The sequence below is a fragment of the Mauremys reevesii genome, linkage group 19 (genome assembly GCF_016161935.1).
Source record: "Mauremys reevesii isolate NIE-2019 linkage group 19, ASM1616193v1, whole genome shotgun sequence".
NCBI lineage: Eukaryota > Metazoa > Chordata > Testudines > Geoemydidae > Mauremys > Mauremys reevesii.
In genome coordinates this window covers 13,233,341-13,259,353 of record NC_052641.1, presented here as the reverse complement: position 1 = coordinate 13,259,353, position 26,013 = coordinate 13,233,341, and the positions used below count along the sequence as shown (strand labels likewise).

The following is a 26,013-nucleotide window of genomic DNA, read 5'->3' as shown; positions in this document are numbered from 1 at the left end:
AATTCTATTGCTCAGGGGTGTGTTTTTTTCATGCCCAAGTGACATAAGTTTTGCTGACATGAGTGGTAATGTAGACATGAGAGAGACAAGGTCGGCGATGTAAAAGATACTATTACCTCACCTGAGTGCTGTGTATGTTGGTTTAACTTATGTTGCTCAGAGCGGTAGTTTATTCACATCCCTGAGTGACATAAATTATACCAACATAGGCTGTAGTATAAGACACTTAACTCTAAAAGCACCACCGGGTGGCGCCTTCTCACTAAATCAGTAGCGCTCCAATTTTTTCCAAAAGGTGCAGCACATATTGTCTCTTGGCTTCCTCCTCTCCCTGCACAACCTCATGGATCTTCTTCCATTCCTTTTGCAATCACAGCAGCAGCCACAGCCGCAGCATTCCAGCAGCAGCCACAGCAATTCCAATGGGATAAACAGAATTCCCCAAACTCTAGGTTTTGTGTGGTTTTACTTTGTCGGCTTTGGAGCCCGTAGTCCAACCATCAGGCTGGTGTGGTCACCAGAATTACAGTAAAGCAAAAAAATATACAAGCCCATCAGGAGTTTTAATGACCAAGAGAAGTTCTGGAGAGATTTTTAACCTGCAGTTGGCTGAAAATGCCAGACCCAGAGGATGGCTGGGTGATAACCAGCAATGATCATTTATGAACGGATGGGCAGACAGCTTGTTCTGGTGTAAAGCAAAGAAGATGAAAAGGTGGATAGGTTTTTAGAGCTAGGTGCTGATGACACCCTCTCTCTGTTCCACCGTACACCCTCAGGTGTCTGTTACATGCTACATGTTGTTGCATTCAGGGCTGAGTGGGTTAGTCCCAGCCCTACAGACTGGGCTACTGTTTGGTAATGTTGTGAAGTCCTTAGTGGACCTCAAACTCTGGGGACCATCTGATTTTGAACATAAGCTGATGAGTCGTCCCCACTAGGCAACATACGCATTATCAGAAGAAGCCCACTGATCTTTTGAAGGTATGTGAATGCATTGTCCTCAGAAGGCGCTCTGCTGTGCCTAGGATACATCGCAGATCATTTCCCCTGTGGTCTTTGAAAGGCATGTGAAATGCTTCCCAAACAGCTCTGCAGCCTCTAAGGATGCTTAAGGAGCAGCACTTCACAGTCATCCAATAACCAGATACAGACATGAGTACAGAAAGCCCCTAATCTGAACAGTGGTAGTACCAGCCTCAGGAGGCAATCAGACAAGAGTACCCAGACAGCAGGCTTGAAACAAGACCTGAATTAATTTGATGAAAGTTGAGACTATCTTTGTAGAAGTACAGAAACACTGCTCCACTGGTATAGAGCATGGTGAGAGAGAGGGTGCGCGTGTGGGACTTATTCAAGTGTGGCCTGAAACATCTAACCCTTGATCTTGGTGCTACTCCTGCTGGGAAAGGATTAAGTGGGCTCTGCTGACTCATTGTTGCAGGTGGCTCATTGCCCCATTTGGATAAGGGAGGTGGGAGTGACCTTTCGGGGAGATAGGATCTAGGGTGTGGGCTGAACAGTTCTGAAGGAGGAACCCTAGGAGCAGCCAAGTGCAGTGAGAAGGCTTGACGTGAACTCTGTTACGCACTGGGGTGAGATTTTGACTCTACATAGTGTTTAGCCTTTTAGGTTGCGAGTAGACTCCTTACAACCAGGGCAACGTTATCGTTTTCCCTCTGTAGTTGGCTTGTCTGTTAAGATTGTATTAACCAAATTAGGACTTAATGGATCAACTTAACTCCATTGAGTCAACTGGAGTTACACCAGGAGGAAACAGCAGGTCAGCTTCACTACGTTCCTGCCTCTAGCAGGTGCAATTACTATTACTTAATATGTTCTCAAGCTATTCCCACTGCAACTGTTCTATTTGTATGCTCCAGGTGCATTAAATTTCTAAAGTATTGCCAACAAAAGAAGAAACACCATCGATGCTTGGGGCACAATACATAGACACCACCGACACTTGGGGCATCAGTACAAACGCACCTTGAATGGTACGAGCTTGTGTCACTATAGAAAAGTATTTTAAAATGTCCTCCAAAGATGTGAGTCCATTGAGGAAGAGCATAAAAGTTTATTGTATGTAAGAACCAAAAACAACAAAAAAAAAACAACACTTCCCCCATGATCTATGTACACTTATTTACAAGACGAAATGACGTGAGCATAATTATTTACAAGAACGCCCTCACAAGTCTGTACATCAAGAAGTAATTGTGAAATTTATTTACAGGCAGATTTAAGAAGCCTCAGACAAGACAGAGAAAAGATAAAATATCTTGAGGCCAACAGGCTGTACGAGTGGGGGGGGGCACTGGGTGATCATAGCAACTGGACCCCACGTGGCTGAGAACCAGCAAGGCTGAATGAAGAACACAACGGTAATGAGATACCTTGTGATTGCAGGGCCAGAGGAGGTGGATTTCTGGCTTCACAGGCGTCTTTGTGTAGATCAGCTGGGATGCACACACTGGCCTAAACTACAGCTGAGAATCAGCAGGAGGTCCCAGGGCTGGGAGTGATCAGCGCTCTCCTTCTTCCACAAATGTGCAGCTCAACATTTGCACCGGGACTGCCCAGGGAATTTCGATAGGCGTTTTAGTGGGGAGGGTCCGTTAGTGAGATTCCACTATTGATTTGTATTGGTGGTCGAGGAGGGGAGGTCACTGCTTTGTGTGGAAATTAAATGCAGACTCCTGTAGTTTGCATGTGTGCAGCACGGATGGACCTATATCACAACAGCTGTTCTGGGCTCCCTCCCCCTTCCCCATCAGTCTGGCATGCTGGAACTTTTCAGAAGGTTTCTCTTCTCCAGAGAGCTACAGCTGTACCCATCCCAATGCCGCGATTTCACTCCTGGGCAGTTCTTTCCTTTGCAGATGTTAAATGCCAGCTTTCTTCCTCACACTCTTGCGCCTGGCTGGCCCCCCTTCTGGGTCTGTGGTACCCACAGCTTCCTAGCCTCCATGGCTGCATGAGGAGGAGTGGGCTGGCTTGCAGACTGGGGACCTGGTTATTTGGCCTCTTGAAGGACTGATTGGTGCCACCCTCCCCCTGTAAGTTTAACTCCGAATCCCACATCGGTTACAGTTCACTGAACCGCACAGAGGGTTCCAGCTTGTGGGACAATGCGGTGAGGACCTTGTCGAATTTCTCGTAGCGTTCCCGCTGGCTGCTCTCAGCACCACGGCTGCCCCAAAGGAGACGCATCTGGAACTCAGTGCTGAAGATCTCAAGGAGCTCAGCCTTGCCCTGAAATCCTGCAAAGGACACAAGACCCAAGAGCATCAGAGAGAAGCCAGCCCACCAGGGGACAAGCTCACCACATGCATGCTCTGAACCACCCTAGCCTAAATGGAGCAGCAGGAAGCAGCTGGGATTCCTCTGCCTTTCCAGTTCTCCAGGAGAAACAAACTGGCCTGGGGCCATGAGATCAAGAGAGCACATGGTAGTAGTAGCAGGGTTGGGAGGCTGATGGTTCTGTTATGCTGGATGGGATGAAACTGACCTGGCTGGAGCTCTGAGTTGTGAGAAGAGATGGACCACTGCAGGTGGTGCTGATGAGAACCTTTTATGCCATACCCAGCCACAAGGGGGTGCTCCAGTGGTGAGTCCCCTTTTCCATAGGGGTAAATGCAGACCACTAAATTACTGCCAGCAGCATGGCATCCCCACTTCTGTACAGGAGAACGGCCCCAGTTCTGACAGCGGGGCACCCTCTGTGGTGTGGAACCAACTCCACAGGAATGGGAAGAGGAAGATCTAGTGTTGTGTGGACCTTCCCCTTGCCAGTGGGATTCCTGGTGCAGATTGGAGGGGCTCTTTGGCCCAAAATGAGTTGGATATCACAGATCAGACTCAATGCTTCCTTACCCTGAAGCTTCACCTCTGCGTTGGTATGGTACAGTCCCCCGTGATGCGCCACCATCCGCGCTGCTTCCAGGTGGGCCATGACAACCTCCACACCATTGTCCGTGTTTTCCCAGGGCTCAGGGCTGTCCAGGAGCGCGGCATCCCGCTCCAGGAGTGTAATAAGGGGCACAATATGAGGGAAGGTGGTGTTGGTCAGCGGAGGGCCTTCTGCGAGAGAACAAGAACACACCCACATCCTGAATTCCCTGGCTACTGCCTGATGTTTCAAGAGCCAAAGGGGCCATGTCATACGCTCACCCTCAAAGTTTGTCATGGTGAGAGGTGCAAGACTGAGAGCCCTGTGGACTGGTGCCCTCCAGATAGCTACAGAACAGGTACAGTCTGGGCAGGATTCCCCCAAACAGGCACTTCCCAACATGCCCCAGTCTTTACCCCAGAGAGGAGGGAGACCCGCCCAGGAGCAAGAGGGCAGTCCAGTCCTTGGCCTCTCCCTACCAGCAAGGGGGTCAGTTAGTACCAGTTACGGCAGTTTGTGTGATGTGGACACCTCTCCTCTACAGACAGGTCTGGGACAGTCAACTCATTTCATCTAGGTCACTAAACAGCCATCAGATGATCAATCCATTACAAGCCCTGACCTGGACATGAACTGGGGACCTAGAGGTGAATACTTCTATCGGGCCAGATTGTCAGGAGGTACAGTCAGATTTCCAAGCACTCAGCACTTGGGATCAGATTTTTCAAGAGAGCTCAGTACCCAACGCTGCTCTGAGCCCTTTGGAAAATCTGGCTCTGTCTTCCCCACTGTTTCCCTCTTCATGTCACCCTGTCTCCTCATGGTGGAACACGCAGCTGCTTACCCAGAGTCACCTGGGACTGGCCCAGGCAGTTTGGCTCTAGAGAGCAATGTTTATGCCTAGGCACTGCTTTTATTCTGAATGGGGCTATTTGGAAAGCGAAGAGGCAGGACTGGTTGGAAGGGGGTGGCAGGTGTTCCGGAGCACATGGATTGTGGACAAGTGACCAGCTGGACTCCATTAGCTTGGGTTTGCAGCTTCTGCAGGGTCTTGCACCTTCTGCATCCTAGCAGCAGTGTGCAAATGCTGACTGTAATGCCCTTGGCCTTGCTAGGCAGGGGGAAGCTCATGAAGGAGGAAGGCTGGACAGATCACAGGCAGCAATCCCACCCCGGCAGCCCCAGTGGCGTTTGGTGGCCCATGCAGGGCTGTCCAGAAGATTCAGGGGGCCTGGGGCAAAGCAATTTTGGGGGCCCCTTCCATAAAAAAAAGTTGCAATACTATGGAATACTATATTCTCGTGGGGGCCCCTATGAGGCCCGGGGCCTCGGGCAAATTGCCCCACTTGCCCCCCTCTCTGGGTAGCCCTGGGCCCAAGACTTCAGAGGTCTTGGAAGGAGCTGCTGCTGCCATAGGGTGGAGTTAGGTTCCGAGGGAGGAGTAGAGCCACCAGGAACTGGAATGGGGAAGAGGGGGCAAGGGGAGGGTTGAGTGGGGTAGGAGGGATGTTTTGGCCATGGTGTTGGGGGCTGCCCCTTTCCAGGGGGCTCTCACTATGGAAATACCCATCAGGATGATGAAGAGTCTGGCAGGAAGCCAGGTGGATGTAACTGGGCACGTCCGTTTCCCCTCCCTCGTTCAGTGGGATGATACGGGAAAACGGGACAGGGACTAGCCCATCCAGAGCTCCATGGATGGAGGTGGGGAGCTGTACGGACCTTTGAGAGGGAGACTCAGAGCAGAGCAAAGGGGAAAGAGAAATGCCAAGCGAACGACTCTTCCTCCTCGTTACCTTTTCCTTCATTCAGGCTCTTCAGGAAGGGCTTTAGCTTCTTCTCATAGAGGATGGCCCCCTCGGTGTGCCGCTGGCGCAGCGCCATCCAGGTGTGCTCTAGCCGCGAGATCTGCAAGCAGCAGCAAAGGAGAGGTCTGACCACGGGACTGGCAGCAGCATGCGCTCAGCTCTACAGGGACTGTCCCACTAACGCACTGGGATTCCGACGCTCATGAGGGACCAGCAGCACCAGCTACAGCTGGGGACAGACTAATTCTGGGTGGATCTGCCAAAGGACCTCAGTCCTGAGCTGCGGCCTTCCTGCTATTCCAATCCAAGGACACCCAGGCAGCTCAGCTAACACACCTCGCTCCTAACCTGCCACACCTCCTGCTGCGCCCATCTAGGATCCCCCACAGCTTTGCTATCAACCTCGGCCCTAACTTGCAGCCTCCCCTGCCGGTCCCTTCTGCAGACTCCCTTGGTTGTGCTAGCTCTCTGGGCATCTCTAAGCTTGACCGTGCAGCAGTGGTGAGAAACTTGAGAGCTCATCAAAAGAATTTTTGCTTTGCTGGTATTTTTTCCTTCCTCCGTGGCTGGTGATAGACAGCAAGAGAGATGGGGAGGGCAGGGAGCAGCTCCAGCTCCTTTGTACTAGGGGAAAGTGAGTTCCCAGCTGGGCTTGATTTAAAGTTGAATTCTAATCTCCTTTCATCTTCTGAAAGGGAACAGCTTGGACTGTGAGATGCGGGGGCCTTAAAGCAGTGATTGTATCATATTGGACGTCGACTTCACTTCCTCCGAATAATACACCCCGGCAAAGAATACCAAGTCATGGCTGTATGAGACCGGGCCATTTTCAGGGGGTGGGGATGTTCCCATCCTCGCCATTTCCCTATAGCTCTGCTCTGAGCACTGTTCTGAGTTACACCCGGGATGAACTGGACCCTGTGTCCCCAACAATATTCTCTCTCCACTCTTCCCCCACCCCAATGTGCTGGCGTTTGGGGCTCCAGGAGCCTGAGGGATGCAGTGAGGCATGTGTGATTTGGGGAGGGGGGTGGGAGAAGGGGCCAGGCTGAGCCGAGCGCTCGCCACAGAGGGGTTTTGCTACCTGGGTCATTTCCAGTGCATTCATCACAGCAGCAAAACTGAACATGTTCCCCAGGGTGCTTTTCAGCTCGGCAGCCAGCTGGATGGTCTTGTGCAGCAGGGCTGCCCTCTCTTCCGTGCTGCCTGTGCAGCCCAGGATATCCACCGCAATCATTATGGACATGGTGTGGAACCTGATGTGGGAGGAAACAGAGAGGCTGAGATGTCAGATGAGGAAGGAAGCAGAGGCAAGGGAGTTAGGAGATGGCGAGGGGATATGGAGCATCTTGGCCACTGGTTCAAATCTGACCCAAGTGGGGAGTGCCCAGATGTCCTCATCATGATGGCTCTGTGGTTCCCCACGTGCAATGCACTGGCTGCCTCAGTCCAGTGGGCGTCATCGGCAGGCTCAGCAGAGAGGCTGGGGACTGAATGGTGCCATGGAGCCTGGACTCCCCCTAGAGGTGGCCCATCAAGGTCAGGTTTGAGGCCCATCGGGAGACCAGCACTGGGCGTGGTGCTTGCACTGCAGCTGCCTGGGGTGCGTGGCTAAACTGAGGATTTTAATCTCCAGGGCCATTACTCTGGGGCCTGTCGCTGTCGCTTCAATAACCCACTGAAAGCAGATTTGGAGCAGAGCATTGTATGGCGACAGAAGCTGCATTCGGAACCACAGGCCAAACTTGCCAAATCTGATGGCAACAGCTAGTCCCCGAGGTCCAGAGCGAGACACCTAACCGAGTGGGGCTGAGCCCCACGGCTCTTCTGGAGTCAGGCGAAGTTGCCTGGGGCAGAAGCCAGAGCATTTGCTTTCCCGAGTCCCACGGGCCCCCTGCCCCTAGCTTCCCAGCCTACCGTTCTAGGAGGTCGAGCCGAAGTTGATGGCCATGGGGCAGGGTGAGCAGCTCCATGCCTGAGCTCACTCCCATGAGCCTCTGCATCTCCTTGGTAACACCCAGTATCCTAGCAACCTGCAACAAAGAGGGAAAGCAGCTGAAGCTCCTCTGATTGAGGGGAGGGGGCTTGGCTCGTGCAGAGAAAGTTTTTGCTCTGGACAGGCTCTGCTATGAGGCAGCCACAAGCTTAGGTCTTCCCCCTTTCTCACCACACACCAGCCTCAGCATGGGCAGGGCTCAGCCAGGAAAGCACGGATGCTTGGGGCGCCCTGAGCTGCTGCCAGCGGGGGGTTTACACACACAGGGCAAGCCAAGAGATGGACAGTAGAGTGAGTGAGAGTGTGTGTGTACACTAAACCCTGTGAACAAATGGAGATGCACCCATTTACCCCAAGGGATGAGTTTGGCCCTAAAGCCCAAGATCCCCTGGTCTCGAGAACCAGTGTCCAGACCCTGATGGAAACAAACTCTGGAAGGGAAATGGCATGGACGGGGCAGGCAGATGGCAGGCATTTGAGGACACAGCCTCAGCAGTGTCCTTGGCAGGGGATGGATAGTATGGAGCCCCTTGAGGCACAGGCCTGAGAGTCAGATCTGGCTTCTTGTTTTGGCTCTGCCAATGACTGCCTGGCTTGGGGCAGGACACCTCTCCCTGGTCCCCAGATAATCCTGCCCTGCCTCACTCACAGGGTCCCGTGAGGAATGTAATGGCTTTGAGAATGGACAGTGCTCTTTGATTACAACCCAGCCCTAGGAAGCTGGCTCCCATCCAGCCCAGGGGTGGTAGTGACCAGGGTGGGTCCAGCTGATCCCCACTAGGTGGCCTGTGTGAAATGAGGTGGATTGTCTCAGTCCAATTCTGGGTGCACAAGTCCTCACCTTGCAATGAGCTCTCACATAATCGGTATTGATTGTCCCCTTGTCAGCTGTCTCAGAGAGGCCAAGGGGGACCAAAAGAGACTCAACTCCCCTCATGCCCCTAGAGCATTGGTAATACTAATTTACCCCCACAACACCCGGTGAGGTCAGCCAGGGAAACTGAGGCCCGGAGCACTGAAGTGACTTGCTGAGGGTTACAGAGTCACTGGTGGATCTGGGATTAAAACTCAAAGCTGGTCACTTCCAGCTCTGTGCTCAGTCCACCAGACTCCACTCATCTGCTTAGCTGGCACCAGATGTGTCCCTCTGAGACGCTAAATTCTCTAGTTAAATGTCAGCTCTCCCAACAAGCCCAGGAAGGGAGGGGTTAGTTCAAGGCAGCAGGTCATGGGAATGAAATTGCCCTCCCCACCCTCCAAATCTCCAGTCATACCAGGCAGTCCACTTTGGTGATGTGTCTGGCAAGGGCCTTGGCATCCACCTCTGCCAGGAGCTCCTTCACCTTCTTAAGCACGGCCATTTCCAGAGGCTTGTTTTCCAGGGGGATCAGCAGGGACTGGAACGCCACAGGGTTGAAAGACGAGCCCATCTCCACAGTGGGTAAGACAAAGCCCACAATGTCCTGCTCCCCTTTCATCCTCTGCCCTGCCTCGCTGGAGACGTTCTCTGCAGTCACCCTCTGACCCCCCTCCACCTTCAACCTCTCCACATAGCTCTTAGTGGGGAGCGGCTTGGTGTCATGAGTCGGTCTCTCCTGGCTGACAGGAGAGGTGGGGTGGAGCTGGCAGTAATGCCCTGTGTCCGGGTCGCTATAGCTGTTAATGGAGGGGGAAGGAGAGGCCGTGGAGTACCCATGGCAGGGAGTGGAGTGGGTGCTATCAGCCAGGTCTGTCAGGGGTTTGTTTCCTGGACACAGCTGTGGCTCGCTGGATCTTCTTATGACGGGAGAGGCTGGGGTTATGCCACCAGCTTGACCCGCTTGGGGCTTTAGCCGAGTCACTGCAGAGGGAAGAAGAGACCCAGTTACTGTAGATCAGAGAAGAGACATGCATCCCAGGCACACGCATAAACACACATACTGCAGGCCAAACTGAGAGATGCAAGAGACCCAGCTCTCACAGAACAGACATGCTTGATCGGGACCTATGAAGTTACAATTTTATTTGTCATGATTGTAAGAATGTCAGGCCAGTCAGAGGGCAGGACTTTGAGCCCATGTTATATCTGAGGTTGCCAAAGACTGGCAGAAATTAGAGTAGTTTCTAACAGTTGTACCACCTTAAGGTTTAGTCTCCCAGTCTCATTCCAGACTAGCTGATTCTTTTTAAATGATGGTGTGGTTTTTGGTTTTTTTTAATGGCATCTGTGTGGTGTGGTGTAGGTAGTTAGGAAAGATTGAGGCCCTTGTTTTCTGTGTACTATTCCTTTAAGTTTCTAAGATCTGCCTCTATGCAAAGACAGCAGCCATTGTGTTCTCAGAGTGGCTGCAGCCTGTTACATAGGAGAGTCTCACACTATGCTCTCTCTGATTGGACTTTCATTCTCTCTGGATGTTTTCCCTTAATCTGAAGAGGGGTTATTTTAGACAGTTGGTGTTTCATTAGCAATAAGTGATGCAGCAGGCAGGTAGAATTATAGGACAGATCTCTGTCATGGGGTGACAGGTCTTTTGGAGGGAATTGGGGCTAGTTTACCCGTGACTAAAGCTGGTGAGCCAGCCTTGGGGCTAATTGATTGCCCAGGGGCTAACTGATCATCCAGCTGGCTGGCTGGTGCTTAACTGCTAGGTAAGTACTTGATTTTAATATAAAGGTCAGTTGGAGAGGAATCAGTTGGGGACAGAGAGCTCTTGGAGAGAGGAGACCCCAACAATGCATAAGGGGAGTGCCTCCTAAACCAGTTATGGGAAGGACTGTTGAGAACTGAACCCCAGTGCTGGATAGGAGAGATGGGAAAAATAAGCAAAGTCCTGATGACAGCAGTATCCTGAGCTCCACAGAGGAGGACTGAGGGTTATTTATGTAACGAGAACTGAAGGACTGGTGAGAACAGTACCCTAGCTTCCAGGAAGCTCTTTATCCAGGGAGGATCCAGAGACTGTGCAAGAGGGGGCACCCCAACAACAGAGCTAGGAGTGGCATCTGAGACTCAAATTGAAGGTCTTTCCCTGTTTGGGACATGTTTTCTGTTGATTAGTCGTTCTTTGATACAAGATTGTTTTGGACTTACAAACTCAAGTGGGGAAACTGACGCAGTATCTGTAGTGTGGCACCTGGCCACTAGGGCTGAGGAAGGGGTGAAGCCTGACTCATTGACACGATCCGTATTAAGCATGTAGAGTCCAGCGTTACGTGCCACAGGGCCAGTGTCTATTTGGTAGCAGCCCGGCCCAGTTTGCATGCCTGAGCCTCTGGTGTCACACCAAGTGAAGTCCCTACCCTCTTTCCCCAATTCCACTCTTCATACTATGGATAATGCACATTTGAGTCTCTGTGTACGACTGCTTTCCACAGGGCTGAGGGATTCCTACCGGTGCTGTAGGCTGGAGACAGTGGGCTCTCGGAGATGGGAGACATTGGGGAATGGAGATCTTGGATTTGGTCCACGCTGACTGCGCAGTTCCGGATGACGTCTCGATGATGCGGTAAGGATACGCTGGGGGCAGGGTAAAAATAGGTCAAGTCACTGATCCCTCGAAAACACATGGCTCCTGTAGACGCTCCAGGGTAGACGCCAAGGGACAAATTCACAGTGTAAATGCGTGTAACTGTCAGTGAACTTGTGTCCGTTTGCACCAGCAGTGAATTTGGTCCCCAGGCTTCAGGGGTGGCTGGGGTAATATGCCCACACCTCAGGAGAGGGCACATAGGACTTGATTTTCAGGAGAGCTCAGCTCCCATTTACACACCAGCACAAGTAGCCAGACTTTCAGAAGTATGTGGGTGGGGGGGGCTCTGCTGAAAGTCCAGTCTGTGGTGATGGGCTTTTCAAGAGTGCTGAGCACCTACGACTCCAGCTGAAGTCAATGGGAGCCGCAGCTGCTCAGCACCTCTGGAAACCAGGCCCTGATTCTCTAGGAAATGCTCAGGACATTTCAGTATTTGAAGGCTCGCAGACAGCTAATTGAGGCCCAGCGCTTAGGTTCTGTAGGACCAAAGTAAGAAGAGAAACGTTTGTGCAATTTGTGTATTAACAGTCAGTGACAGCAGTTTGGATTTAACTGTTCTCCTCTCCCCAGCCTGTCCCCACCCTCCCCCTAGAGGGCGGGTAACCCAAACCAGACAGCATGGGGCTAGTGCAGGAGAAATAGCCAAGAAATGAGGGGAAATTGACTCGTTTTAGTTTCACTGCCTACGCTGAACAGAGGGCAGAACTGAGCAGTGAAGAGTAAGTGAGAGTTTGACAGTTCTTTCCATTTCCCATCTCTGGCGTGCTTGGCAAGGCTGGGGTATTTTTTTTTTTTTAAGATCCAATCAAATGAAATTGGAGGACCGTATAACCCTATCAAGCTGATCGGGTATCCTGTCCATGCTTGCTGCAGCTTTAACTGATCTGACTCACTGGTGACGCTGAGGGGTGTTATCTCAAAGCGCTCTGTAGCTCTTAGCAGGAATGCAGCTGGTTGCTGATTATTCTGGTCTGTTGTCCAGCAAGTTGGGGACTAGGAGTTGGGATTCCTGGGTTCTAGTCTGGGCTCTGCAATTGATTTGCTGTGTGATCTGTGGGTTGTCATTTCCTCTCTTGGTGCTAGTCTCCCTGAATGGAGATAATCCCAGGGATGTGATGAGATGCCAAGGCCCTCTGAGACCCTTACTGTTCTGCCTTTAACTTATCTCGTTACCTGGTTGGGCACCCCTCGCCCCTGGTGATCTTGTCGGCCGTCAATCCGTCCGTCATGGTGATGCTCCGCCTCTTGATGTGCCCCCCTTTCTGGCTGGCGGGGCTGTGGGGCCCGCTGTGCTTCCCATTGGCTAGTCCGTAGCTGGCCTCCAGGTAGCGCAGCGGGAAGGTGCGGTTGATGGGGCAGTAGACGATGGCGCCGCTCTGCTCGGAGACAGCTTTGCGGTTCCCCACGTAGAAGCGCACCAGGGCGGGCACGTTGTCGAAGCTCTCCTGCTCAAACAGGTACTGGATGTGGGTGCGACCATCGCTGGACTTCACCATCACCTTGTTGATCTTGAAGTGCAGCGGCTCGTTCCTCCAGCGGCACGTCAGCACGTAGTCCCCCAGGCTGGTGAGCGAGTCCCGGATCAGGAAGTCTCCGTTCCTCTGGACCAGGCTCTCCGACACCTGGGGGCGCAAGGCAGAGACGATCAGACCTCCCCTGCTCTGGGTGGAGCTGGCCCTGGGGTCAGCAGGGCCTTGTGCCAAGTGAGATATTGGGTGGTTGCCACCACAAGCAACTTTCCAGAACCTGGGAGAGGGAGGGGTGTCAGCTGGGGAGAGGGATCCAGGGACTTGTGTGGGGGGGAGTGGCTGGTGGTATTTGGATCATGAAATAAATTAATCCTAGAGGGGATGGAGAAGACTTAGGCGCATGGTGAGAAAGAGGGAGATGGCACTAGGCTAGTCCCAGGCTTGGGCCCCGATTCTCCCCTGCCCTGCACCTTGTGCAGTCATTTACAAAAGTGCTGCCGCTCTGACTGGGTCGCGTTTTGCACCACATTGCACTGGGGTTGGTGATTCCAGCAGGTGCACAGCAGTGGTGAATCAGGCCCCTGATCCAGGCCTCTCACGTGGCTGCAAGGAGCTTGGGGGAGCTCTGCTAGCTTCCTTCTCAAAATGCTCCTTGTTGCATGAGCTGGAATCTCAGTCCCATCCCCTGAAACTGTGGGGTGGGAAGAGAGCTGCCAGGACACAGAACGGGGGCCGGATTCATGGAGTTTCCTAAGATGGGACCTACGCCCCAGTTTTAGGCTCTGCTGAGATCCACAAAACTCACTGAGCCCTGTAGGAGCCTAAACTCCCTCATGCGCAGGGCCCCATCCGGTAGGTGGCCTCTCAGCTCAAGTGAGTGGAGAGGAGCGGAGGGGACCCTTAACGGTGGTGGGGGGGGGTTGTATCATCAGGGTTCAAGGGAACTGCTTGTGCCCCCAAGTGCTGCTCAGAATGGTCCCATGACCACACGGCCAGGCAGTGCTCTCCCTGCAGCACAGATCCACGGAGGCAATGCAGACTGGCCAGCGACCCTTTCCTGGTGGAGTGGGCTCATGTGAGACCAGCTCTACCTCTTCCTGTCACTCAATAGGTCTCTGTCTCTCTTCTCAGCCCCAACCAAGATCATATCCCAAGGCTGCCTGAAGGAGAAATCAAGCCATGAGGCATCCCAGTGCAGGGGGCAAGAGTGTCCTGCCCTCTCCTTCCAGTCCTACTGCCAGTGGCAGACTGGACAAGGTGTTGAGTTCAAAGCCCCACTGCGGAGATGGGCCTTAGGGTGTCTCTTGCTGCGCTTGTGCTTGAGGCCAGCCCAGATTCTCCAGGGCCGGCAGCCAAGGCTAGGGGCTTCCAGCAGCAGCCCAGCTCCCCCTCACCTCTCGGGGGATGCGCCCATGGTACCACACATGGCTGCGCAGGTCCGTGCTGCTCAGTTTCAGCTCCTCCTCCAGCTCCTTATGAAGCTTCTCTGGCGAAGAGTCAAGGATGTACTTCTCCTTGGAGAACTGGAAAGAGCACAAGTGCAAATCAGCCACCACGCCGTTCCTCTGGACATGCCAGGAACCACCCGAGAACAGAACCAACGCCCAAGGAGTTACCCTTGGCCGAAGGAGAGGGCCCATCCTAGACACACCAGACACACCAAGGTAGGAGCCCCACCAGCTGTAGAAGGATCCCCTCCAATACAGAGCTGCCACCGCACAGCAGAGATCAACCAACACAGAGTTATGGATGGCAGCAGTGCAAGGATGGTTTGGATGGCCTGTCACCGACAGAGATTGGGGCTTGTGATGGGGGAAGGGGGATGATGGGTAAAGAGAACTGTCAGCTAACATGAATTGCAAAATGATCTCGTCACTGGGTGCACAGGGAGGTGCATGGATGTGCTGTCTGTAGTGGAACCCGACATGACAGCTGGTTTCAAGAGAAGGCTCTTGTGAGGAGCCCTTCACTCTGCATATCCCCTGGGGCCAGCTGTGCTGCTTCACTGCTTTTCTTCCTGGATTGATTGTGCGTGTGTTTGTTCACACACGCGCTCAGGAGAGGAGAGATGTATTGATGCCCCTGTTCCTCCACTCGGGCAGCATATGCTTCTCTGAATCAAAGCACCTACAACTCCCCTGCAGTGGACGAGAGGTCCCACTGGACACAGCCTCCTCTCTGCCCTCCCTACTCTGCCACCGAACTGTATGACATCACTGGGCTATTTCTGTCTGTCAGAGTCCCAGCAGGCCAGGAGCCAATGACGCCAGTGCAACAGAAGGCAGAACTGCTGGAGGAAGAAAGGTCAGAGCCAGCGATCCTGTCTGCAGCAAGCTGCAGGTGACTACAGCACAGTCCTCAATGCCGGTTGGATCAGGCTGCGTTTACAGTGCGCTCCCTCTGTTTCCAGTGCATCATCTCAGCTGGCACTGCAGGACCCCGTCGCAGTGCGATTCTAAACCCTATACCGAACTGGGCTACCATGCTCACTACTACAATATTTGCCAGCTCAGTCATGGCTTATCGGGTGAATGAGTCTTAATTTCTAAGTGGAGTTGGGAATTTGATCCACCAGAAGGTTTTGGACTGGATCAAACCTTTACTCTTCTGGCTTGTTCGGCACTAATTTTTCTGGGCTGTGCACATGGAAGATGCGCACATGTACTATTCACGCATCCCTTGCATTCACATGTTGCCATGGACAATATAGAGACAGCTACATAAGACACCTGTCGAGATGCAAGAGGGATGGCTTTGGTTTTTTTTCCATCCGTGGGATAACAACCAAAATGGTACAAAGTTTCCCTCTGTTTCTAACAGGGTGACATCTCCTTGCAATATGTCTTACAGTTAATGTGGCCACACCGGGCTACTGTGCCCTGAGATATTTATGTAGCAGAATTCACTTTCCATTCTTTACAGTGGTCTGTCTATCTGTATTGCTGTTGCAGAAATATTCAATGTTATCTATCTGGCCCTCTTCACCATAGTATCTAAGCTCTTCACACATGAATGGATATTTTCCCTGTGAAATAAAAAGGCTGTCACAGGGTGACACTGGCTCTTTAAGAAGGAAGAGGCCAACTCACCTGTGACTGATAAGCCAACCCCCAACTGGGCTTAAAAGGATGCCTGGCTGGGACCTAGAGGGAAGGAGAGAGACCTGGAGAGTCCCTCAGCTGCCTGTGAGCACAGAGTGAAAGAGCAAGGAAAGGGGCAGGTGAGAGCTACCTGAGCATGTCAGGAAAGGGGCTACCCTGCTGACCTTCCTGAGCTGGAGAGCCCATGAGGGGAGGCTGAAAAGGGCTGAATCACTGGTGGTGTTTGGGTCTAAGTCACAAGACTGGTGATTTTAATGTGGATAGTCTAGAGAGTGGGCCCTGGAACAAGGGCAGAAAGGGACGGGGAGGGAACCAAGTGCTGATGGGTGACCTGGAAGTGAGATCCCTAGGGGGAGAATGGAGAATCTCACTATCTTTATGTTTTACTGTGGGAAGGGGGAGAACAGTTTTACCATGGCAGTTCTATGGACTATAGTACCTCGACATCAACGATGCCCAAAGATGGGACTTCGTATTGAACAGTAGGAGACCGTGTTCCTTTTTATGGTTGGAGCTTGGGGATACTGAGGCAGATGCACCTGTTGTGCCATGGCCTGACTTTGGAGGGTGCCCTGGGGAGGGGTTGTCTTGTCCCAGAGGTATTATCCCCCATGTAGAGATGAGGAACCAAGGCACAGTACAGCTGTGTAAGGCCCTTGTCGTCTTGTTTTGATTTTGTGAATTATTTCCTGGGAATTTCTCTGTGTTTATTCCAAAACTTTAAATATGGGTGAAAATTGTTTGTTTATTTTTTTAAAAAAGAGGTGGGGAGCCAAGTTCTCACTGGGGGGCAGTGGGTGGGGAGCATGCCGGGTGCTCATGAGGGGCTGTGGGGACGCTGCAAGGGGGAAGCTGAGTCCTGGCTCACCCAAAATTCAGGTGAAAATTGGTAAATCCTCAATACTGATTTTCCTGACTCCCTCCGTCACCAAAACCTGGGAATTTTTCATAGAAAAATGGGTAAATACCAAAAATGCAGATGTGTGGCCCAGGGCCAAGTCACTTCAAGGATCTGTGTCGGAAGCAGGACTTGAAGGCAGGTCTTTAGCAGACCATCCTTCTTCCCTGGCTGGAGCAGCTTACCTTGTAACTTATATTGGAAAGTAGTTTGACTGCCACCAAGATGCTAGGTTGCACCCAGCTTTCCATTATAAAAGCAATGCCTGTTACTGGGTCGAGTCCCCCCTGTCCCCCCAGCCATCCCCCTACTCCCATGTAGGTCGATGTTGTTTCTGCAAGCTCATGCATAGGCTCTAATGCTATCCTTTCTCTAGATGTAAATAGATGCGTTTCCCTTGCAAAGCTATTCAGCATTTCAGCTGCGCCCCCCCCCCCCCCGACCCCCCTCCCACATGCACACAACTGTGAGGTTGGAACAATCAGCATATTTGGATGACACCTCCCAGCGGGAGGCCAGAGAAGTGAGTGGCATTGTGGTCAGGATTTGAAGGGGGGGAGGGGGTTGCGTCTGGGCCAGGGCAACTAAAATTAAAAAAAAAAAAGCCCCTTCATCTGATTTGTAATCAGTGCACTGTTGGGGAAAGCTCACCCTGTGGTTAAGGATGGATCAGGTGGGAGTAACACAAGAGACCCATCCACGAAAGGGTTAACTCCACTCTGTTAGTCTGCTAGTATCATGAATAATAATGACAGATTTAAAGGGAATCTTTTGCATAAAAATGAGCTTTTTACTAACACTCATGCACCTGAGCCTAAAACATCCAATCCTCCCCTCCCCCCGCCCCCTAGAGAGACACAAGGGAATGACGTAATGTCTCAGATCAGCTGAAGCTGGGACTCAGGCGCAGGACCACCATGCTCAGACTCCTTGTCAGGGAGAGATGACAGGATTCCCAGAGGGCTGCAGGGGATGCCCAGTCACAAATGCCCAGTGGAGCTCCGTAATCACAGCCAGACATGCACTCACGTACACAAGCCCAGACTGTGGATCCATCTCTCTTCCTGCGAGGGAGAGGCTGGGCTCTCCAATATACCAGCGCAGCATCTCAAAGGAGTTGCTCTGGATTTACACCTGTGCAGCTGGGAGTGCCACTGGGCGTCCCATTGCATTATTTTGCACAACACACACTCATGCAGGCTTCTCTTGTATAGACAGAGCCTGGAGCACCACTTAATACAGGCATGACCCACAGCCCTGCAGTTCAGGGTTAGTCGCACATTCTGGGCCAGCACTGAAATATTGGTTCCAAAGGCTTTGGCAGTAACACATACTCAGCACCCTTTTTTGGAAGGCAGTGCTATCTAGTGCAGCAGGGCATGGGAGTTAAGACTCCTGGGTTCCATTCTCATTTACCACATCAGGCAAATCATGCCACCTCAGTTTCCTCATCTGTAATGCAGATACAATACCCATTTTGTCCAGTTAGAAATTACTCAGATGGGGTTCCCACCACTTCATATAAGAGTCTGAAGCATCTCACTATTACAAAGTTTCCTTTGTTTAATTTCCACTTTTTCCTCCTCCTTATTATACCTACTGGCCCGTATTCTCAGGTACAATGATGCAAGTGCACTGCAATCCAGGGTGTAACTGACAGCAAAGTTTGGCTCACTCCATCGGTTACAGGTTTGAAGCCCCTTGTCACCCCTTTTGATTATGGGATGCTAAATGCTAACACACTGAATAACTGATCGCCACATCCATTTATGGCTAGGGTCTCGCGTTCCTACTCTGACAGAACTCCCATTGAAAACAATGGGGATTTGGAAAAATTGTGGTTCTATTCCCCGCATGTCTCTGATCTGGATACATGGTATAAAGGCTGCCCTGCCCCAGCACTGGCAGAGTTCACTGAGGCCTTTGGTGGCTGAAGTTAGAAGTGAACCACTAGCCATGGTCCAGCTGGCAGGATATTAAAAGGTCACACACGCACATCCACAGGCAAATGCTTGAGACCTGCACTTGCATGACAGCTGGCCTTGGTTCGTTAGAACGTTGCCCCCATGCCCAGCACCTTCCTGTCTGCTTCCCTTCCACTGCTTCTGTTGCCACAGGTCTACATGCTCTCCAGACCGTCTCTGTAGGTTAGCTCCTTTATCCGTTCCTGCCCTGGTTCTTTTTATATCTGTCACCATCCACCCTCTCCTTTCTAGAGCGCGTCACTCCGTCTCAGCTCTCCAACCACCTTTCTGGTGGGCTATTCTCACTCTGGCCAGAGCCTGGAAGCCACATTACAGTGAGTATGGCTTCTATTCTGCTGATGAAGCTTTCTCCTGCCTCTCTATCCTGGACCATAGGGAAGCCTTTGACACCATGGAGGACTCCTCCTCCTGGGTCCCTTCCATAGCTGTGTAGCATATTGAGTGCTCTCTGGTCACAGATCTGGTCCTACCTATCAAACTCTTTTGCTGGTGGAGATGAACCTTCTGGGACTCCGTAAAGAAGGCACTTCCTCCTCCTGCTCTCTACCACCTCAATCCTTTTTCTGTTTTTTAACCTGAAACATCTCTACCCTGACGATACTCGATGCTCCATCTCTTGACACCTTTAATGATTCCTCCCCATCCATCTTGACCAAGTAAACTTGTGGTTTCCTCCCAGCTTCCTTCAGCTAATTGTCTCAGGCAGACTGTTCTCTCTTGGGCAATCAGACCTCCCATGTACCTTCCACATAGGCATCATCCTAAACCACAAGCTTTCCATCTGCAAATCTGCCTGTCATCACCTCCCAGGCATTCCCTGTGTGTACAGTATGTCACCTCTGCTGAAGTCCCGAGCCAAGCTTTCATCTCCTCTTACAACCCCATTCTCTAGGGTTTCCCCAGCTACCTCGAGTACACAGACGCATGATTACACCCTCCTAGCCTCTGCTCTGCTGGCACCATGTTCATTTGTCCTGGAACTGGAAAACTGCCCTTCTTGTTTTGAACCCCTCCCTGGGCTTGCCGTAGCTAATCCACAGACCTTCCCACTCCATGCCCAACAGGAACTTGCCTTCTTTCTGTCCCCAAGCCCACCCCTGCATGCACTAGTTGCTTGTGGTGCAAGAGCCTTCTGCTCTGCAGCCACGGCCTTCTGGAACAGCTGCCTTCTCTCTTGCTCCATGCAGCCTTCCTCCTGATTTAAAGTCTCTTCTCCCTTTCCTCTGTCTCTGACATTTTATTTGAACTCTCCAGACTCAAACAACAGTTACCAAGTATTTTGGGGATCCTAGATACAGCCTCAGACCAGAAGGGGCCAACTGCAGACCTGTCACCAGCAGGTGAAACTCCATTGATTTCAGGGGATCTGGACTGCTCACAGCAGCTTCAACTTCAGCCCTATGCTGTGTGCTCTGTGAAGCTGTCCTGTACTGTCCTGCCCAGTGGCATGCTGGGCTGAGATGAGGCTGACTACCTTGCTTCTGACATTCCCTAGAGTATCCCAGAGTCCTTTGCACTGACTGCACTGGCACGGGCTCCAACAAGATCCCACACCCCAGACCCTTTCTTCTCCCACCTGCTGGTGGCTCCTGGGAACCTGCAGCAGAGTGCTTGGGGTGAGCCCTGCACTCTTCCGGAGCCCTCGAGACATGGCACCACATGCGTCTGCCTGTGCTCAGAAATGTCTCTACCACTGGGCTGGAGCGTTGGATGTAATTCCTCTGACAGCACTGGGGCCCAATCCTGTGAGGTTCAGAGCACTCAGAACTCCCACTGACTTGAGGGGGAGCGGCAGGTATCCTGCAGGCTCCCCATTAGCCGGGGCTCTCCTGCCCTCAAGTCCTTAAACACACAGGCAAAGCCATTCAACACGGTTGAACTTTATTAGCAATGAATGGTAGCCAGGGGATGCAGCCAAAGTCCAGCTCCCTCCCAGGGGGCCTAGGCCTGAGCAGATACTGTTGCCATGACAACCCCATCCTCTGACACGGAGCCACCCGCATCTCTCCATGTGAGTGGCAGCAGCAGCTTGTTCATGGTGGCTCCCTCCCCTGCAGCAAAGGCTCCCAGTAAAACACCTCCCAAACTAGCTTCTAGGGTGGAAGGGGATGCGGAGCGCAAGGATGTGCACTCAGGTGCAGCCTGCAGGGCCCACCTGGCAGTACATGATCCACACAGAGGGGGTGGAGCAGTGGGGGGTTGGGGGGGGGATCCTATTGAAGTCACTAGTGCCTGAGAGTGGGAGAGTTTGGGGGGGGGCAGGGGTGTGTGGAATTGGTGGTTATGCCCTTTCCATCCCCTCTATTCTCTGCTTATGCAGCCACTCTCAGAGCTGCCTGAAGTGGGGGAAAAACAGCTCTCCCGGCTGTTTCATTCCTGCTTTAGTTTCCTCCCCTTCCCAGGGGTACCTTGGAAAATAACAGGGAGATGTATTCAGAAGTGGGGGCAATCCAGAGCAATGGGGGGACGAGACTGACCCCAGCTCAGCATGCATAGAGGAACAAGAGGAAGAGCTGCTGAGGGTCAGAAAGTGCCAGCAAGAGCTTTTTCAAAGCTGTCTGCTGCCTAGAATTAGTCATTGCATCATTTAGCTAGGAGAATGGCCCTTCCCTCTCCCCATTAGCTTGCTCCAGAGATCTCTCTCCAACCCCCTCAGGCACACACCTCATTCTCGCCAGAGAGACTCTGGGAGGCTCTTTAACCTTTGCCACTAACCTAAATAGACAGACAGTCAATGGACTGCATGGGCACGTGCAGCAGAGCCCCCCCAAGATCCCATCACAACATCCACACAATGAAAACTTCCCCCCCGCCCTCCCTCCTGGAAATACAGCAGGACCCACACCACAGTACGTTAGGCTTGTGGAGTCAGCTCACCCCATCTACAGTGGGAGCACGCTATCTCACCCCTCAGTGCATCAGTTCCCCCTGCAGGCGATAGCCATCTCCCCCTCAACCCATCTTATCCCCGATGTACCCTTACACATGGCAAACCACAGGGATGCAGCACCTGGGTGATGGGGCACCAACTTGGGTGGCAGCAAGATGCTACCACAATATCAATGTTCAGTAGCAATCATCCAGAAATATATAAAAGCAAGGAATAAGTGAGAGGAGTATGTTTGGTCTATTTCAGTCTGTTGTATAAGAAACTGGCATTAGTCAGCCTGAGGACCTCCAATGTTGCGCCCGCAATAAATAGATTAGTCTTGGATTTGTTTCCCCCTCCCCCCACAGATTAGTGACTGTTCCAGCCAATATCGTACATGTGGGCTTTCCCCAAATCCTCACCATTCACATATGCAAATATGCAGGAGAACAAAACCAAACAAGCCCAGCCAAGCAGCACCCACTGTCCCTGAGACTGGATTTGGCCAGGAGCCAGGACAGCATTAGTGCTGTTGGCCAGGTGCTAAACTAGCAGAAAAAAAGGGAAAGTGTTGAATGAGCAGGAGACTCTTGCATTGGGGTGGGGATGTTTGTGAGCAGAGAGCACCCTGAGCTGCCTTGCTGATTGGATGGAGAGATCCCACACAGCAGGGACTCTGCCATGCTTTCCAGCCCTGTGCTGTCAATGGATGGCCTTGTCTACACTAGAGTGTGCTGTATTAGCCACCACTTGGTCCCCTTTGCACGCCTGTGACGCGCTGTGCAGACGTGCTAGCAGTGCACCATTTGCATTAGACATGCTTGGAATCAGGCCGCATGGTCCTTCAGTGTGCAGTGCCAGCAAGGATGGGGATTGCTGGTGTGAGAGCATCATTGGTGCATGCGACCCTCCTTCTCCCACAGTGCACCTGTCACTGCTTAAATTGCCTGTCTGGTCTGCCTTCTGCACAGGGTCATGTGTGCCAGACACCATGTGCACAACCAGCCCTGTCCACACCATGGAGTTATGCACCATTATCCCAGCAATCAGCTTGATTCCGCCTCAGTCACTAGCGCGCCTCAGAGGAGGCCTTCCCATGAGCATGCTGCCAGCTGGCCAGGAGCCGACAAGCAGGCGCTGGCAAGATGAGGAGATCCAAGGCCAGCTGAATGCTGTCATAGGAGCACTCTGGTGTGTAACCGGGCACTGTGGTTGACTAGCTGAGAAGGGCAGCACCCAGAGCAGTTAGCAATGCCAAGAGACATACAGTCCAGCACAAGGACCAGGACAATAACAGTACATCTGGGGCAGGGTAAAGGACATGCTGTTCCGTAAGTAGCTGGACCAAGTGCTTGGCACTTGCCTTTCCATGCAGCCCAGTATGCTACTAGAGAGCATGGAGGCCGTTCACAGCACAGTGGGGAGGAAGGAGGAGGTGAAACGGTCACGCCAGAACTAGACAATAGTAGGAGCTGCCACAGACATGGCCAGGATCTGCTCGGGAAGTCCAAAACAGGAGCTGTGCTGGCTCAGCAGGAGGAACAGAACCTTCTGCCCAAGCTATATGGGGGCTGAGACAGTCTTCCAGATTCCTGGGAATGCTGCCATTACTGCTTGGAAGAAGGCAGGGGAGTCCTCCTCTCCCTGCTTCCCTCCCCTTCTGCTATCCACCCCCATCCCTGCACAGCACAGCACTGGCTGCTGAATGCCGTCAGCCAGATGAGCGGGTTAGTTCCCCAGGGTTGGCATCCCCCGCAGTAGTAGGCCAGCTTCCAGCTGGGGTGAGAATTCCCAGTTCAGTGACTGGCTGAGCCATGCCATTCGGCTGGACTAGAAGGGGCAGAGAGAGGCTGAGAATCGGAGACTTTTATTGAAAGGAATTACATGGGGGCCCTGTAGCCAAGACACTTATACTCCATTTTCTCATTCCGCCCTAGGTCAGACATGGCAATAAGAGACATGTAAAAGCAGCAAAGAGTCTTGTGGCACCTTATAGACTAACAGATGTTTGGGAGCATGAGCTTTCATGGGTGAATACCCACTTCGTCGGATGCATGACATGGTATTCACCCACGAAAGCTCATGCTCCCAAACTTCTGTTAGTCTATAAGGTGCCACAAGACTCTCTGCTGCTTTTACAGATCCAGACTAACACGGCTACCCTTCTAATAAGAGACATGTTTCTCTTACCCACCTGCAATCCCATTTCATTCTTTCTACCTAATGCATGAAAAACAGTCCTGGGCGTATTTTCCATGTACAACTAGTACAGGCCATGAGAGTTAGTTTACATCACATATCATCCTGCTGTCAGGCACAAGATACCTTTTTATCAGTCTAGCAGAGAGAATTAATCTTAGCCCTTATTTCCCTCCTCACCCCCAGATCCTCAGCAGTTGTGTCTGAAAATGCAAATCAGTTGCAGGAGTAATGCATGTTTCCATCAAACCCCGCAGAACTTCTTTTAGCCTCTCCATCCAGAGAGCGGTTTCTTTGATACGATCCATGTGAATAACCCTAATTTCCTCATGAACTCAAGAACTGCCTGACAGTCCCTTGCTGGGACCCTCTGCACAGGGATGCTGTCAACTCCATCACTTCTTTTTCTTTGTAGCACCTGCTACAGATGTGGGACCGGAGGATGCCATCCATGGTGGAACGGCTAAGAAGCCCAAGGACCAGGAAAAGCAAGGGAGACCAATACTTGGGACACACAGAGGGACATGACAAGGGTCTTGGAGTGAATGATGGAAGCAGGTAAAAATGATGCCCACTTTAAGAGACTGGACAGGTTCAGGCAGAAGTGGAATGAGAGGGGAAGGAGACCTGAGACCAGGCAATTCTACTGAGAGCTTTTCAAGGACTTGGGCATCACATTGAACCTAATAACTGGCCCCTGCACCTGCCAGATACAGGTTAATAGTGCTCTTTGGAGCACCTCCTACTCTCCAGCTCCTCCATAGCCCTCACTCCGGTATTGCACCCCTCTGCCACAGTCACCTAAGAGGACTAGAATCCCCAGTTAGATGGGCAAGATGCACCTGTAAAATAATGTTACCATTGTTCGTGTAACTACGTTTCTCTGGTTTGCCATTGCAGCCGGCCTGAATTTTTGTTTGTGTATAATAAAGTAGAATCTGGGGGAAAGCCTGTGTAATGAGCACAATCAATCATACTGGCCTTTAAGACCAAAACCAACCACAGTTCCCTCCTCCATTCCATCTAGGAATGAAGCCACACATCCCGAAAGAGCGCCCACTGGTACGGAACGCACCAGCTTGTCTGTTTAGCAACACAGGTCACTGAACACCTCACTCAAGTACACCACTCCCTGCACTGGCTCCCCATGGAGGTCAGACTCCAGTTCAAGGTCTCTGTCCTGATGTTCAAAGCCCTCTTTTGGCATTGCTCATGGCTACATGACCTCTCACGGCAGCTGTGTTCCACTGGAACAATGAAACATGAGTGTGGGATGGGGGAGGCTCTGAAATGTTAGGGGGCTGTACTATGGAATAGCAGTTAGTGCAACTGCAGATAGTCGTGTGGATGTGGGGCAAAGCTGAAGCCAAGTCAGCAGGGCTATGGTGGACATGTTGCAGTGTTGGTACTTAGATGGATGCTATGGTACTGGTTCAGTCTCTAGTGTAGACACAGCCAGGGTGTGCGTATGCACATCCATCTATCTAGATATTAGTTAGTCTCACTCCAAGGCTGCAGCTGCATCCCTTTGCTGAGCTGCCATTGGTCAGAAATGATGTCATTGCTTCCAGTGCTGGGTGGCGGTGCATTGCTATTGGTGAAGGGGCAGAGATGCTGTTGTCAGCTGGAAAGACTCCAGTCATTCATGTGGCGTTCAGTGCGTATTCTCTCTGTGGGCTTGGACACACAGATGGAGATGAAGATCTGGCAGAGCCAGGTGAGCACTTGGGGCTCACTTTTAACCCTGCCTTGCTGGGACATAATGCCACATCCCCTGCAGTGTCCCAGCAAGAGAGACTGTAGCTGGTTTAACTCTTGCAGTGCTGGGTCAGAGTGCCTAAAGCACTTTTCTTTAACCCATGCACTGATGAGCCAGAGCTGTATGTCCTGTGGATGTTCCCTCCAGATTTCTCAGCAAGGCTCTGCAACAATCAAAAGAGAAGCTGTCCCCAGAAAATCCTGCCCAGGTTTTACGCTGAGCCCCGTGCTTGCATTGGCAGGGCTTTTAGGATTTAGACTGCTCCCTGCCTACACTCAGGCAGTGCAGACAGGATCACTAAAGCTCAGAGGGCCATACCTCACAGGTCTGGAGAGTCCTCCTGATTTAAGGAGCTCCAAGTTACCTGGGACATAAGCAGTTGACTTGTGATATGTTGCCTACCCCATACCGCTGATGAAAGGACTAAAGAGGACCAGAGAGTCCACACAATTAACCCACCTGGTTGCACCTGGTGGGTTGGCCAGGCCTAATTAATGATGAAACCCAACTGGGGAGGGAGTGTGTGATGCT

At 52.0% G+C, this 26,013-nt stretch overlaps 1 protein-coding gene and 1 long non-coding RNA gene across 5 annotated transcripts in view; one reads left to right on the top strand and one right to left on the bottom strand.

Moving 5' to 3' along the window:
• Window positions 1-2,206: 2,206 nt before the first annotated feature.
• Window positions 2,207-26,013, bottom strand: part of SH2D3C (SH2 domain containing 3C) — a 51,228-nt gene continuing 27,421 nt past the window's right edge. For 3 of the 4 annotated variants that reach the window (XM_039506285.1, XM_039506286.1, XM_039506287.1), the window contains 9 exons: window positions 14,066-14,194; window positions 12,376-12,824; window positions 11,065-11,189; window positions 8,968-9,533; window positions 7,615-7,730; window positions 6,782-6,953; window positions 5,686-5,797; window positions 3,877-4,083; window positions 3,088-3,263 (listed from right to left, as the gene is read on the bottom strand). In XM_039506285.1, coding sequence (XP_039362219.1) covers window positions 3,088-3,263; window positions 3,877-4,083; window positions 5,686-5,797; window positions 6,782-6,953; window positions 7,615-7,730; window positions 8,968-9,533; window positions 11,065-11,189; window positions 12,376-12,824; window positions 14,066-14,194 — 2,052 coding nt within the window. Of the gene's footprint in view, window positions 3,264-3,876; window positions 4,084-5,685; window positions 5,798-6,781; window positions 6,954-7,614; window positions 7,731-8,967; window positions 9,534-11,064; window positions 11,190-12,375; window positions 12,825-14,065; window positions 14,195-26,013 lie in introns of all 4 variants that reach the window. The other variant, XM_039506284.1, reaches the window with a different exon arrangement.
• Window positions 6,948-24,664, top strand: LOC120386711. The gene is made up of 5 exons (XR_005589868.1): window positions 6,948-7,984; window positions 9,076-9,134; window positions 11,048-11,178; window positions 23,910-24,031; window positions 24,139-24,664. It is a non-coding gene; the product is annotated as an uncharacterized LOC120386711 (long non-coding RNA).